The sequence below is a fragment of the Leptosomus discolor genome, chromosome 8 (assembly GCF_034619465.1).
Source record: "Leptosomus discolor isolate bLepDis1 chromosome 8, bLepDis1.hap2, whole genome shotgun sequence".
Lineage (NCBI taxonomy): Eukaryota > Metazoa > Chordata > Aves > Leptosomiformes > Leptosomidae > Leptosomus > Leptosomus discolor.
In genome coordinates, this window is record NC_141398.1 from 42,085,448 (window position 1) to 42,100,553 (window position 15,106).

Genomic DNA, 15,106 nt, shown 5'->3' on the forward strand with positions numbered 1-15,106 from the left:
ATGTGCCTGCCAGGATTAAAGCTAAAGGCCAGCACTAACTCTTGTATTTCAGCAAGATCCTGGTTACAAATTAACTTTGCTAATGCTCAGTGTACAAGGGCTTGTCCCACAAACTGATTCAGGAAGTGGATCCTATTGCTGTTCTGTGGAGACATGTGATGTCATTCCTCTAAATTTTTTAGATCAATAACATTACAGAGACTGGTATAATTAAGGGTTGCATCCAGAGAGATGGGCAATTGTGGATAGAAAGTGAATGAGAAACCAGTTCCATAATCTGTTACTTGAAAATGTCTGAAATCCCAGGAAGGCCAGCATTTATTTAAATTTTTCTTTTAAATATTTTAGAATATGTTTGAACTCCATTTAGCTAGAATAGTTCAGATATGTTTGTAACAATGGAATTCTATGAGTCAAGGTAGTCTTAAAAGTAGAAACCAAATGGGTTTTCTAGGAAGAGACACTACATTTTATTAGATGAGCTAATATAATTGTGGAAAGCATGCAAGCTTGTGGGCTCACTAGCCTTTGATACCACGTGTAGATTTCAAGTAAGTTTTCAAGGATCTTTGGCATTGATATGAGTAGGACTTCTTTAATTTGACATGTTGCCATAAGTGAATTACCATAATTTTTCCTTTCATATTGGATCCTAAAAGATAGTTACATATGTATTGGCATTCTGTGTGCCAATTCCCTGAAGCCTGTGAGCATATATGTCAAGTTGACAAGAATATATCATGTGTATGATCTTCTATAGAAATCTGCTAATTATAACCCCATTTTTTGTGAGGTAGTTACATATTAGGGCTATGAAATGGCACCCTCATGAAGGCAGCTAAATTGTAGCAGACTGGTACTTTTTTTCTGTGAAGGTAGCTACAGGTAAAATCTGTGTTTACATTTATGTGTACAGACACTGCCTCCCCCCCAAACACCCCCATGATATGTGTGTATTTGGGAGGGGAGGAATAGGTTGGGATAACAGGAACAGTTCTCACACTTGAAGTCAATGTGTTTTCATGGTTCTTATTATAGACTTAAGAATCATCCCATACACAATGGATACGCTGTTATGCTGCTTCATTACCACTGTATCCAAAGGATATAACTAACCAAAAGGAATATGAATGGGTTTTTATTCTACCAAGGTCTTCTAGACATGTATTGACAGAGGAAAAGAGCTCTTGCATAAATTCAGCAATGCCAGAAAATATAATGCTGAAAACAGTTTGAATATGTAAATATGTGTTACAGATGAAAGTCTTCACCTCTGAGTGTTTGGGAATATGCCCTTTCTGTAACAGTATCTGTCTTCAGGACTGCTTTTCAGGCAGCTGGGCATATGAGCAGCAGAGACAACAGCTGAGAGCATTTAACAACTATCTTGTAATGTTCAGTGAGACACACCCATGGCACTGCAAAGTTCTCTGCCTGGCCTCTGCCAGGTACATACTTGCAAAACATGAATTCTAAGGTAATTCACATGAGGCAGCATCCTTGAACTATAGTTTACTTTCATTGAAATAAATGGAAATAGTCTTGGTGATGGCATTAGTGAATTGTTGTTTGCCGAAGGAGTTCCATAATAACTGCTATAATTAACCAATTACAAAATTAGCATGTTAAAAGAAGAGAAAAAGTGATGTTAATATTTAAACCCATCAGATATTCAGTTAAATGTCCAGCTTTTCATTTGCCCACGATAGACATCTGTAGCTAAATAGCAGTACCATTTTTCATCCAATGAAAACTATTTCAACACAATACTAATATTGAAGTACAAACTGAAGATTTAATTAAGCAAAAGAAAAATTATGACTAGTCTAAGTTGCAGGATTTGGCCTTTAAAAATCATTAGTAGCTCATCAGTGGTGGCAATAGGAAAAATAATAATATGGTCAAAACAGTTTAGGGGCTTTTTTATTTTAATTTCTGCTTTAAAGTAAATTTGTGTTTGACAATGTCTCCAAAAATTGTCTCAGGCCCCGATGTTACAAATATTACTGCTGGCCCAATCGAGCACAACTGCTTAGAGGAGTATTTTTATAGTAGCTAAATTAGGTGGTGTTTTCCCATTGTAGTATCTCACCTGTGAGACAGAAAAGAAGTATAGAGAAAAACTGCTGGTCTTGGACTGCAGGTCATGCCCAGGAGATGGTCCTTTATTGAGCAGTTATAGGGTAGAAAATACAGGGCTTTATATTTCTATTTTACAAAACATCCTAGATACACCCTTTCTCGAATCAAAAATTATTTTACTAGAACACACCTTTGCAAACCACACACAGAATAGGGCCTAAAAGGCAGAGTACCTTCTGCTTGTAATATCCCTTAAAAATTCCTGTTTAATACTACACTTTCCCTGGACATTAACGCTGGCATCGGCAGCCCGATACGTACGCAGCACCGTGCGCACAAGGCAATTAATTAGAAGCAGGTGAAGGCTTTTGTGCATTTCAAAGCTAAGTCATAGATTGTGTTTTAGCAACTGTACGTGTATATTCTTCGGATTTCTAAAGAAAAACGGGCCCCGGTCTGAGTGCACAGACCTCACATCCCCCCCGTACGCCGGGCGAGGGGCCGCAGGCGGGCGCGCGTCTCCGCGGGCGCGCAGCCAGAGCGCGCGGTGCCCGCGCCCAGCGCCGGCCGGGATCCCACAAAACTGAAAGCAGGTAGAGGCACTTCCTGCAGGCGGAATTAAGGGGAGAGAAAGGGAGTTTTCCTCTGATCTCCCTCAAAAACCAATCAGGCCAGATCAGCCAGGCGTTGATTCTCCCTCCGTCCCTCCTACACCTTTTCCAAAGGCCCAATGGCCTCGGCCCTCTGGGAGATTGACTAGAGTCACATGAGCTGCACCAAGGGCAGGTAACCCAGGAGAGGGGAAGGGGAAGGGGGAAGGAAAAAAAAAAAAAAAAAAAAAAAAAAAGAGGGAGAGAAAAAAAAGCCCAAGCCCAGGCTGGGCTTCTGCCATGATGTCAGAGGGAAAGAAAGCCACAGCTTGCTAATTTCACCTCCCAGTCAGCCCCGGGAAGAAGGAGATCACCGGGAACAGGTAGAGATGCAAGTTTTCTCCATTTTTTTTTTGTCTCAAGCACCCTACCTCATAAATAGCTCTTTCTCTCCTCTTGATATCGTGACTCCTCGTTCGCTCCTTTCCCCTTTAATCACTTTAAGGTAGGGGGTGAGCCTTGTGGGATTTTTGGGGTTTTTGTTTGTTTGTTTGTTTGTTTGTGTGTATGTGTCTTTTTTTTTTTTTTTCTCTCTTTTTTTTTTTTTTTTTTTTTGACCTCTGCTTTTGATTGTAGTTGTTTCCCCCTGTGGTCATGACGGCTTCGCACAGTGACTCTTTGGTGGTGTTGTTTGGGGCAACAGCTGGTGCATATGGGGCTAAACTGGGTTCGGATGAGAGGGAACTAATTCTCTTGGTGTGGCAAGTTGTGGATCTACACAGCAAGAAGGTATGGCTTCGACCCCCCGGTCCGAGGGCGCGTTCCCTGGGCGCAGGGCGAGCAAGCTCGCCCGGCCGCTCGCCGCCTCCCCGGAGCCGTTTGTTCATTTCACAACTGCACCGAGGGGAGGGGAGGGAGCGGGGCCCCCGTGCCCGAGGTCATTCACTTACCGGGTTAGTCACTCGAGAAGGTCTTTTTTTGTTCCGTTTTAAGGGAAGAAGGAACTTTGAAAGAAAGTTTGGCCGCTTCCACTCCCCTGCCCTGTCCCCCTTAAAGCAGCTGTAGCTTCAAATTCGAAGGTGTCTACGGACTTTTGAAGCTTTAAAACAGAAAGCTGCCCCCGGTACCCTCCAAACGTGCATGCTTTGGTGGGAGCTATCTCGGGGTGACCGTTGGGCCCTTTGCGGCCTGCTGCGGGAGACTTCTGTTTGTTTGGGTTTAACCGATGTTTTTTGTTAACCTTTAAGAGAATATTGACTTCCATTAATTTTTAGTCTAATCTGAAAACATGCTCTTTTTTTTTTTTTCCAAAAGCCCTGTCATAACCCCCTAGAATTGAAGGGCTTTGATAAAACAAACATGACTATCTTCACTAATAGATTCAGAAACTGCCTTAATATTATGTGATCTTCCCTTTGCAGTTAACAACTCCCACAAAAATCGGTGCTAACTGCAAAAGGTGTCACATGAAAACTGGCTCCGATTCACCGAAGCGGAGAGCGCGGCCCTCCTGGGTGGGAGGGAAAGAAACCGAGGCGAAAGGTTTCGATTTGTGAAATCCACAAATGCTTTTTCTCATTGCGATTGTTACTGGGAACGTGAAACTGTACCTTTCTGATTTTTTTCTGCAGTCTGAATGCATTGTTCAAAAGAGCTGATTCGGTTGTTCCTCACTGTTGTCCATAACTTCTCAAATGTTTTTAGGTAGGGACACTGCACAAATCCCTGGTGAAAGCAGACAACTTGGACTTAAGTGACCAGTGTCGTGAAGTGAGTGGCTTAACACCAGAGGGATTGGGGGAAGCTGAACCACTGGACCGGGTTCTTCAACAGGTGAGGTGCTGCTCAGGGGAGCCGGGGCTATTCAGGGTGAAGCCTGGGGACAAGATTCAGCTGAGTTGATTAAAAAAACCAGACTTTAAGTTTGCTTTTCACTTTGAAATCACTGGCAAGTTTTTGTGCTTATTTTAAAGCTAACCCAAGAGAGACCTGAACCATTTGAGATGGGAACCTGTAATTTTGAAATAGTTATGTACAGTACCAGAGTATTTGAGCTGATATTCTAGTCCTTCGAAGATCTGGCTTCTGATTATTTTGATGGGTCTACTTTTATTCCATATTTCTCTTACTCAAGCCTTAAAAAGAGTAGGTTGATAAGAGCACTACTTAATTTACCAGTGCTAATCAATCTTTCAAAATTGACGTGGTATGTTTTAATCTACAGATTCACTGCTACAATATGTTTTTAAAAAACTTGACCTTTTCTCATTTGTTGTTCTTAAAGTTAGTTGAATTCTTCAAAATTATACTTTCATAAACAACAGCTGTGCTTGTAGTGTATCACTTCCAGATGAGCTTAATTAGTTTAGTGGATTATATAGTGATTGGGTGTCCGTCGTCGCCCGTTCCCCCCCACCCCCCCCCGATTTCCGTGGTTTGCTCATTGGCTCACTTAATATCCCACCAAGACAGTGAATCTGTAAATTCGTATCATCTGGTGCAAGAGGTCCCAAGTTACCTAAAAAAAAATTAATGCAAGTAGTATACATATGCAGTTCCTGAAAGTTTGCTCTCTTTCACTGTTTTTTCTATGTGCGAAACGTGCTTGAATGGAAAAATACAATACTGCGTTTTTGTGTAACATATAAAACTGGCTTTCCACACCTTGTCTGAATCATTCGTAGGTGTGTTTCAGCAAGAAACTTGCTTAGGCAGTAGAACAGGTTCATGTTGCTGTAACTTCTGGTGACACAGATAACTTGGCAGACTAGGTCCTAACCTTCTTTGATACTGGATGGTTAATGCTTCACTCTGAAGTGCGTATCTTTGAAAGTAGAAATGTGTAACTTCTGTGTCTTGAAATCTGCCAACATTACCTGCAGATGGCATTTATTCTGCTTGCACTAGCTGTGCTGGAGTCTAAAACTAAGAGGTGATTTTTTTTTTTTTAAGTTTCAAAATAACCCCTGAGAAAATGTGCAGCTGCAGGTTTGATCTTGTCCCAGATCTTGCACTAAAGACATCTGGAACAGCTTAGCCTAGTACACTCTGTTTACCTTTATAACAGACACGCTTTAATTATACTCAATACTTTATAAGAGATTGTATCTATTGCTGTAAATTGCACTGTAGGTGGGTCTGCTTTAGCAAATAAAAGGAAATACTACCTTTGTGTGTAGGTGGGTAGAGACTCTTGAAAAACAACATTTTTTTTTCCTTTTTGTTTGGCATATCTGTGCAACTAAATAATGATTTTGCTGTTAATTGTTGGATGCTAGCTGTGATGTGGCCAGTTCTGTCATAGGTCTTCTGGAATGCACTTTACCTAAGCTCATCTCCCTTCCCCTCCATATGTCCTGACTCCATTGGGAGTAAGGAGAGAATTAATGCATCCTCCCCTTGCAGTGGTTGCAAAAAGCAAAATTCCATGTTCTTTAATAGTAGGTAATTTTCTGCATTTTTGAAGATATGTCTATTAAATATCTTAATTGCATCATGTATTTTAAGGATGAGTCAGGTATTTGTCAACAGTTGTTTTGATTAGCAAAAGCACAGGTGGGTGAAGTGGTTATTTGAAAAGGAGGAGGAAAAGGAAGTAGACTTGTACCTTGATTTGAGATAATGTTATAGAGTATGTGAAATTAGCTTTCCACACCCTGCTTGGATTGTGGAAGAAAACTTGATGATGCAGCTGAAAATTGCTCACTTTAGCACACGTCTCAATCATATAAATGACCGTTTCAGTGCCTGCTTCTGGCTTTTGCCTTGGGTTCCCAGGCTGTAGAGGGAAGTGAGAATCACTAAGCACAAACTTATTGTAAGTTTTATCTGTACTTCAGAGGTCTCTCCCAGTCTCAGCTGTTCTGTGATTCATAACTGGTAAACAGTAGATCAGCTACTGTGTGTCTGGAGTTTTTCCACTGACCACAGAAAGCCTCCTTCTGTTACTACTTCGTTCACTTTCCAGTGTTGATAGGGTCTACCAAAAGCCTGTAATCTGTGGTTAAGTCTTTAGTCTTCTGCTTGTAACAAGGCATTTTAACAGATAATGCATCATTTCAGTTTTACTTCATACTCTTGCAGTGTTACATCTCACATGATTTACTACTTGGATTTGTCTTAAGAAATGTTCTAAAATAGGTTTCCCCACCAATACAATTTTGCTGAGTAATTTTACAAAGTAAGGTTCTGAAGTACTGTGTCCCCAGATAACCGAGCTCTTTGCTGCAATGTATGTTCTATACGTTTTGCTGCAAGTTTACTGTACTTGTCCAGGGTAACATGCATTTGATTCCACAGATACTAGTGTGTTTATGGGATCCAGCTATGTTTTCTGGTAGGTGATGTGCAATTTTTTGGTAGCTATGTTTTGGGTGAGGAGGGGAGATCCTGGTAATGTACAAACATTAAGGAAATAGTTACCTATGTTAACTCGTGTTTTGTAAAATGTATCCCCTTTGGAAGCAGTCTACTCAGTGTATTTAGTTCAAAATGGCATTAATAACTTATCTCTATTGTTGGACCAGTAGTGGTGAGCTTCCAGCTGCTGACTGAGATGTGTTGGTTGTTGCAGAATGCTACCAAGTAGAAAAATGGGAGGGTTTTTTTAACAAAGTAAGTAGGAGATAGCTTGTTCAAGTGTGTATTTGAAACTGTCTTGAGCCTGTGATGTAAGGCTCTGAACATACGTTGCCTACGCTACTTGTTAAAAGGAATAATAGTGTCCTATGTTTCTTCTTGCATTACTGGGATGTTCTTGTGAGGTTTTGTTGTTCGGATCCTCAAATCACAGGACTGGATTATTTAGCATGTTATTTGTGCTTTTCTGAATAACTGGGTGCTTTATGGTTTCCCAGTTTCCAAGCTTTTAAGGCAGAATTATTTTCTGGTTGCTCTCTGAAACTTTGCTGGAATGGAAGCTTGCTTTTAAAGAGCAAAACCAAAATGAACTTTGCGTTTCTCTCAGCCTCATTACTCTGTCATCAAAAAGCTGACATTTTCATGTGCTTCTCTGCTTCTAGCCATGGGGCTTCTAAGTTAAAAGATCGAATACTAAGCTGAAAGTGTTGCGGATTTCTTAATCCTTCCCATACAGAAAACCTGGCTGAATCAGCATGACTTGCCTTAAGACATGTTACTTTCCTTTCGCAAGGCAATATTTGCATGTCTCCCTGACAAAGGGTAAGTCTAAGAAGAGCTAATAATTGTGGAGAGCTGTCTGCAGTATTTAGCTATAATTACCATTTTACTTTGAATGAGATACATAAAAAGAGAGAGGTTCTCATGAGAGCCGGATCTGCTTTTGGACCTACTGAAAGCATCCAAATGTCACCTATGGATTGACATTTAAGTATTAAAAAAAGTTTGAAAGACTGACCCAGTTTTGCTGAGCTTTCATTGCATTGTACATTGAATCCAATACATCAATGACAGATTCAATTCATATTCTTAAATGTAGAAAGACAAAACTGGGCCTTTTTTCCCTCCACTCTCCTAAACTACACACAAACTGAAAATACTGAGGGGTTGCCACTTCATCAGGTGATAGGCAATTAGCAGTTCTCTAAAGCATGTTGGATGTTTATTGATCATCCAGATAAGCTTCAGGTGCAATTTATTTTCTCATATAGCAACAAATTCATCAAGAAACAAGCTGGTTAGATGAGCATTTGGAAACATATTGGATGGGGGGAGAGGCGGAAGAACCAGTGAATTCCTCTAACCTGATAAACCGGTTACAACTTTTTTTTTTTTTAAGAGAAACTTGTTCCACAGCCACCTCTTCAGAGTGCTAGCAGAAAGTTTTCTTGGCTTGCTTGCCAGCTGTCACACCTTCATTTTGGATAAATTATTTTTTTTAATTTTTTTTAATACACCTCTGAACCTTCAGACCACAGAAAAACTGAAAATGCAAAGCGACTTTTTTTTGAGTCTCTTGGTAGATTTGCTGGGTCTGTGTTCTGAAGTTTTGGAGCAGGTGTTTGGCAAACCTTTGGCAAGTGTTACTGAGCAGGCTGTTCTCTCCGCAATAAATACTTAGTCTGAAATTTCACAAGATTTGGCTTCAGCAGTGAAGCCAGCTTCTTTCTTGCCCCTGCACTGTACTTTGACATCTTTTTGTTGTGTCAGTAAAACCCTTTGTGAACTGTGCTGTAAACAGGATCACTGAAATGAGCAGGTGGGGTGGGAACTTCTAAGCTGCTTTGCTGTCCAAACTCACGTCCCATGAAACTACACCCTTTGGTTTTACTTTCATGATCCAACATGTTTGATGGCGATACCAGCTTAAAGTATTTCTGCCCCTGCATCATGTTCTCAAACTGCAGTTGCATGAAAACTTTTTAGTGGCACCTTTCACTTAGGTAGGTGCTGCTACATGGACTTTCCTCACCTGCATTCTGCCAGTACAGAAGTTTTTGGGATGGCATATTAAACTGGAGCAGGGCACTGTTCTGAGTTAAAGTCAGCTTTGGTTGGGAGTGGTTCTGTCTGATGTCCAGTGTGGCAGATTAGGTAGTTTTTCTGAGGGCAGCCATAGCACCAAGGTGTGGACAAGCAGTGTGGGTGAAAGGAGAGAAATGTTTTAAGATAGGTTGGCCATAAAGCAGTTTGTATTGTGAAACTATGGCCTTCATTTGGTATCAGCAGTGAGCGATGAGGATTTCCTGACAGATATAAGGTGGCCTTCAGTTGTCAGGGTAGGTAGGCGATAAACTCCTGCTTTTAGAGAAGGGCTGAATGTACTGTGTGCATGTAGCCTTGTGGAGGGTTCTTACTATATATTAGCATCTAATATCTTCCTATTTCCATTGATAGACTTAGATAAGTACTGGTTAAATTATGTTTGATACCTAATATTGGAATATCATCAGTCTTTATTGCGGGGAAGCAAGGATGTGCTAATGCTTCTTGCATGCAGGCTGTTAAAGCGTGGGATTTTTTTTTTCTTTAGCAATGAAAATGGATGGCTAACTCTTATATCAGAATCCTAGTTTTAATTCTGTTGAAAATATAGGTAAACTATTCTTCCCTTTACAAATCCTCTGTGTTAACCAGCTCCCACTACATTATTGAAACATTCAAATCTGTTCTCTCAAAACCAGGGAAGAGTTACTAGCAGAAACAGTTCCTCTGTTATGTACATTTTATATATGTATATATGTGAATATGCATATGCAGATTATGTGAATGCATTTGTTATTAACAGAATGTAAATTCTGCCAGGTTTTGTGGAAAAGCAACAACCTTAACTTGTATGAAGGTTGTAATACTTTCATCTGAATTCCTTGAGTATTCCCTTAAACCTTGCTTTGTTCCTATATTTAGGTGCATTCACTTCGGAATGAGCAGAGAATTAGATAAAGAAATTTGTCTGAAGCTGCATATTCTTTTTTTTTTTTTTTCCAAGCATAAAAATGTGGTAGTCTTGGCTAGCTGGGCTATCTTCTTTTAAAATTAGAAGTGAATAATTTGGCCCAGTGGTTTGAGGATGAGCCTGAGCAGACTTTTTATGATAGCTGATGCTGCTGTTTGTTGTGGTGAAGTTAAACAGTAACATTGAATCTCTTACCAAGTCTGGGTGGATTAGCATATGTAGAAAAATAAACTTTACTATGACCTGTCCAGAATAGCTTGAAACGCCTGTCTTCATACAGTGTGATGTGCAGTGTTTGAAAACTGCGTCACTAGCACATTTGCATGTTCTTGCAGCTATAATATTATATATGAATACTTGAATTTCATGAAATTATACTTGTAGCTTTTTTAAAAGTCGTTGAAAGACAGTAAAACGCAGGGTAGAAGCATTTTAATACAACGATTGCTGGATTAAATGATCCTCAAAGACTTTGAACTTCTTTCCTCCAACTTGCTGTAAGTAGCTACTGAAAAAGTAACTGGAAACGCATTAATGAAGTACATAAAATGAATATAATGAATCAGGGTTTTCAAAAGTGGCTGATGAATAAATGAGGAATAAAGGATTTATATTGTCATTTTGACAATAAGTATACATGCAGTGCTTCTACCAGTTCTTACACATTAACATGTAGAAGTGGCTTACAAAACTGTGTGGATACTCTGGATTGTCTGCAAACCTCCACTGTTTCCCTCTTCCTCTGACAGTGTTTTATCTGGTTCTTGTCACAACTTTTGAAGGGGTTGCACAGTTCTTGCATCTGTGTGCTTACTTGGAATTTTTTTCTTCCTTTTTTAAAAAAACACCCTTAAGTTATATGCAGAAGGTCTTGGGTAGCTGAGTGCTGCAAAACGAGGGCAACATCTCTGTCAATGTATTGCAGCACTTCTTCGCTGAACAGTTAGGTTTGAGTGACATATAGAATTGGTATTGCTAGCAAAGCAGTGTTGTGGCCAAAACAAAAAAATGCTGATTGAAGAGTAATTTTTTTTTTTAGCAACATAATGTCAGCCCTAATTTGTTTTATAATTTCTGTGGTTAAAATTTGAACTTTTATGTGTCTTAATTAGAAACATAAACTGTAATTGTCCCTCTTCCTCACATTTATGTCTTTGCCATCTCCTGTCTGCTCTGGAAGAGCTTTTTTTTTCTTCATAATAGTTGCTGCTTTGTATAAAAACTGCAGATATATCATGTTGTTTTCCTTCATGATCAATTTGTTCTCTACAACCTTATTTCAAGAAAGGAGGAAAATACTGATACTCTGAAAGGCAACTTCATGTATATGTCCTAAGAAGATACTGAATCAGAAGTTGTGTTTGCTCTACAAACCATTTTTTAGTGCTTCAGTCTGATAAATCTGTTTTGATGTTCTTTAAACTATTCACAACTTACTCCAGTGTACTTTGATACAGTAGTCTCTGTTTTTGCTTTATTTATAAACAGCTGCTTTACAAATCTGACCCTCATTCATTAAATCCACATGCTGTGAAGGTAGATGTGAGTTTTAAGATAAATATTATGCAAAAGGTATTGGGAATTGAAATTCAAATGGTCACCACTCATGATGAGTGACAAAACAAACAAAAAAACCCCAACCCTGCCACTTCTGCCAAACTTCCATTTAAAAAATATTTTAGTTTTTCTTTGTAGAGCTACAGTGAGCAAAAAGTGAGAAATGGATATTGAGTTAGCACCAAAATATTGGAAAGAAACTTAATTTAATGATTAAGAAACAGTTGTATTTCACGAAAACTTGGCTCCTGTGATGATTTTGGACACCTGTTAGATTTAAAGAAAAGGTTTTATTACTAGAGCTCTAGGGCAGTCTCTGAATTGTGTTATCATTCGTACTGAATTGAAATTAAAACTTAATTAGCGGCGTTCCCATTCTCTGGCTCTAATTCTAGAGAATTTTAAGAATGTGCCTTAATGTTATCATGAATGGTGTAGACATTGTGAAATTAAACGTCTTCAGAAACTATGGCAGAATTACTTTCCTGATAAATAATTCTGTTGCGGTGAATTGCACTATGGGTAAAGTAGAGCTCGAGTATGTAATTCAGAAAATAAAAGTGTAAAAACCACTGTGAAGCTTTTGTTTTGTTAGTACATCTTATTGTAGCTGTGTACCTGAAAGCCTGAAAGTTAATTTAGGAGTGCTTTGCAGCTGAAGAGAAACACAAAACAAACCGTGTGTAACACATCAAACCTCTTAAATAACTATTGCATTGGAATGGGATGGATGAGATTGAGAACTGGAAAATACACAGCAGTCGTGAGCATATGACTATGACAGAGTTTTGGGGTTTGCTTGGTTGTTTGAGTATATTAGCAAATGTTATTTCTTACAGCGGAATTAAACTCTTATAGGAGCAACTTTTGCTTATTGTAAAGCATGTGAAGTGGCACCATGTTAATATGAGGTGCAGGAGAAGAAAACTGTTGCTCTTGTGGTATGCTTAAAGAAAAAAAAAAAAGAAAATATAAATCAACCCCCTTTTCTTATAAACCTCAGGCACTGAGAATTGATCACAAGAAGCTGTGTGACTTGCTTCATATTCCAGACAACTCATATCAAGTCTTGTCAGTTATAATGAACTTGCTTCAGAATCAACAAGCTACCTGAAGGAGAGGATGTAGTTCTATAAGAGGAAGCCACATATAAATAAAGTCACCATTGTAATGTCACTATTAATGTCCTTGTTCTGTATGGGGCAGATCTGAATCCCTTGGAAGGCCAAGTGCAAATTCTGACCTTACTCAGTTATGAATGACTAAAATCTTAGAGATAGTAGTTTCTTACTCTCATTTTTCCTTTTATCAAACAATCAATTCCTGATGCATTGGGTTGCTGCTCTAACTTGTGACTTCAAAATTTCAGAGATTAAAGGCAAGCTGATTTAGGGATGTACTTCCACTTATCCTTCATGTTTTTGTGAAAACATGTTGAACAAGAAAGGGAAAACTTCCTGTTTCTGAAGCAGAGTAGAGCCAAATTATAAAAGTTTGACTTCATTGCTGATATTTCTAAGAGTCTGAGCAGAAATTACTTGGATTCTTATATAGGCAAAGGTACCTCATGGCTCTTGAGGCTGTTACTCTGGAAAGTCCATGCCTATGATGTTCATATAGTTTAACTTTAAAGGAGGGTCAGGAGTATGAGAGAATCTTGAAGGTAATTGAATTGTGAATAACAGGTATGTCGTCTTTCTTTTTATGTCTCCTCTTCCTTTTACTTTGCTTGGATATTACTACAAAAACAACCTGGAAAACAACCCCATAGGAAAAAAAAATTAATTTTTCAGGTATTGGCTGTTTTCCTACAACTGTTTAAGCTTGCACTACAAACAATGAGGTAGTATTGAGTAAATAGAGCAGTACCATGCGTTACAGTCAATAGAGCCAGTGCTAAAGATCACATTGCTAATGCAAGTTTGTCCTTGAAACAGAGCTAAGTGGGAGTCAGGGAGATGCAGAACACTGAGAGAGAGCTTGTGCTTAAATGAAGATTTTAAAGAAATATTGTAGTCACAGCATTAATTAAAACCTAGAGTTTGGAAAGTATGTTCAATCTTGTCTTTTAGGCTGTAATGGCTTGCTCTGAGTTGAGCTGATAGTCAGCGACCTGTGAGGAGTGTGAGGCACCATTTTAATCCTGCTTGAAATGTAGGTAAAAGGTTGACAGAGTATGGATTTTTTGCATTACTAATATTCAGAGTTTCCTTCTGCTTAAAGACAGACTCATGAATAATCTATGCTAACAAATGCTAAGGTGTTCTGCAAGACATGCAACTTTCTTGCATTATTGTTGATTTTGATAGCTAGTTGCCTCTTTCATACAGGTTAATTTAAAGGTGAAAACTTAGTTCATCTCAGTAAGTGTTTCCTTATATTATGTGTCAGGAAACTGCTGAATAACAGTAAAGTAAGTCGAGAAACTGAAATTCTTGTGTTGCTGGACTGGGGTGCTTTATCTTACACAAGGCTAACTTCAAGTAGCTTAGTTGTGGAGTACTCTGCATATTTCAACACTCTCTTATTAAAACAGATTGTGCTTTTGAAGATAAAAGCTGTGACCTGATTGCTGTGACATTTAGATGGCCTGAACTGTGGTCTTGCCTTATATGCTTAATGCATTACCTGAATTAGATGCTGTAGATACCATAGCTGGAAAGCATGCAAATAATCTGGTGTTGCAAACTTCCATCTAAGAAATAATTAATCAAAAATGGTCATAAAATGCACAAGTGGCATGGCTTGGACAGATCTTTGTCTTGGTAGAGGTTAGATTTTTACATTCTTTCCTAGGAAGACTTAAAACGTTTAGTTAGCTATTGTTTACTTTGCCACACAAAGACCCAGGCCCAGTTAAAATGAGCCAAAGAAAGAGATAATGTGGAAGTATCACCCTTAAGACAGTTTATCAGTCCTGAGTCACAATGGACTGTTTTCTGTGCTCTACAAACTGACTGGGCAGACAAAGCATGACAACCGTTGCCCCATTTCTGTATTTCCTATCCTACCTGTTGCTGAACCATGCTAAACAAACCAATTTTTATGCAGAAAATTAGCTCTAGGCTACCCATACCTAAGCGTAAAGTTTCCAGTCCCACTGGGTAATTCTGGAGGAGTATGATGAATTTTAAAGTATTTTCTGTGTTTTGTTTAATGGAAGGATGTGATAAACTTGAAGAGTACCTTCCATTTTTCTCCTGCCTTTAAGAGGTATATGTAGGCTGTCTGCCTTCCTGACTTGAGAATTGTGTGATGACGACAAGGAGGAGGACAGGGTGGTGTTACTTACTGGAACTTCAGCTTCCCAACAAAGTAAAAGATGAAAGTAGATATCTTAAATAGCTTCAAATGTATAATTCTGTATTTTTTAAACTACTACTTCTTTTGAAGATTTTTGATGTTTGGATTTTATGGTAGAAACCCAAGCATAGGATAGTTGAGACCCAGACCCTGTGACCTTTGTTAGTTCATGCCATGGGTGGAAAAGAATTAGTTTTTC

At 38.9% G+C, this 15,106-nt stretch overlaps 1 protein-coding gene across 3 annotated transcripts in view; it reads left to right on the forward strand.

Annotated features, from left to right (window-relative positions):
- The first annotated feature begins 2,938 nt into the window (after positions 1-2,938).
- Positions 2,939-15,106, forward strand: part of ESRP2 (epithelial splicing regulatory protein 2) — a 45,301-nt gene continuing 33,133 nt past the window's right edge. For 2 of the 3 annotated variants that reach the window (XM_086469159.1, XM_009961509.2), the window contains exons 1-2: positions 3,327-3,461; positions 4,377-4,505. In XM_086469159.1, coding sequence (XP_086325285.1) covers positions 3,327-3,461; positions 4,377-4,505 — 264 coding nt within the window. Of the gene's footprint in view, positions 3,056-3,308; positions 3,462-4,376; positions 4,506-15,106 lie in introns of those variants that run through there. The other variant, XM_086469160.1, reaches the window with a different exon arrangement.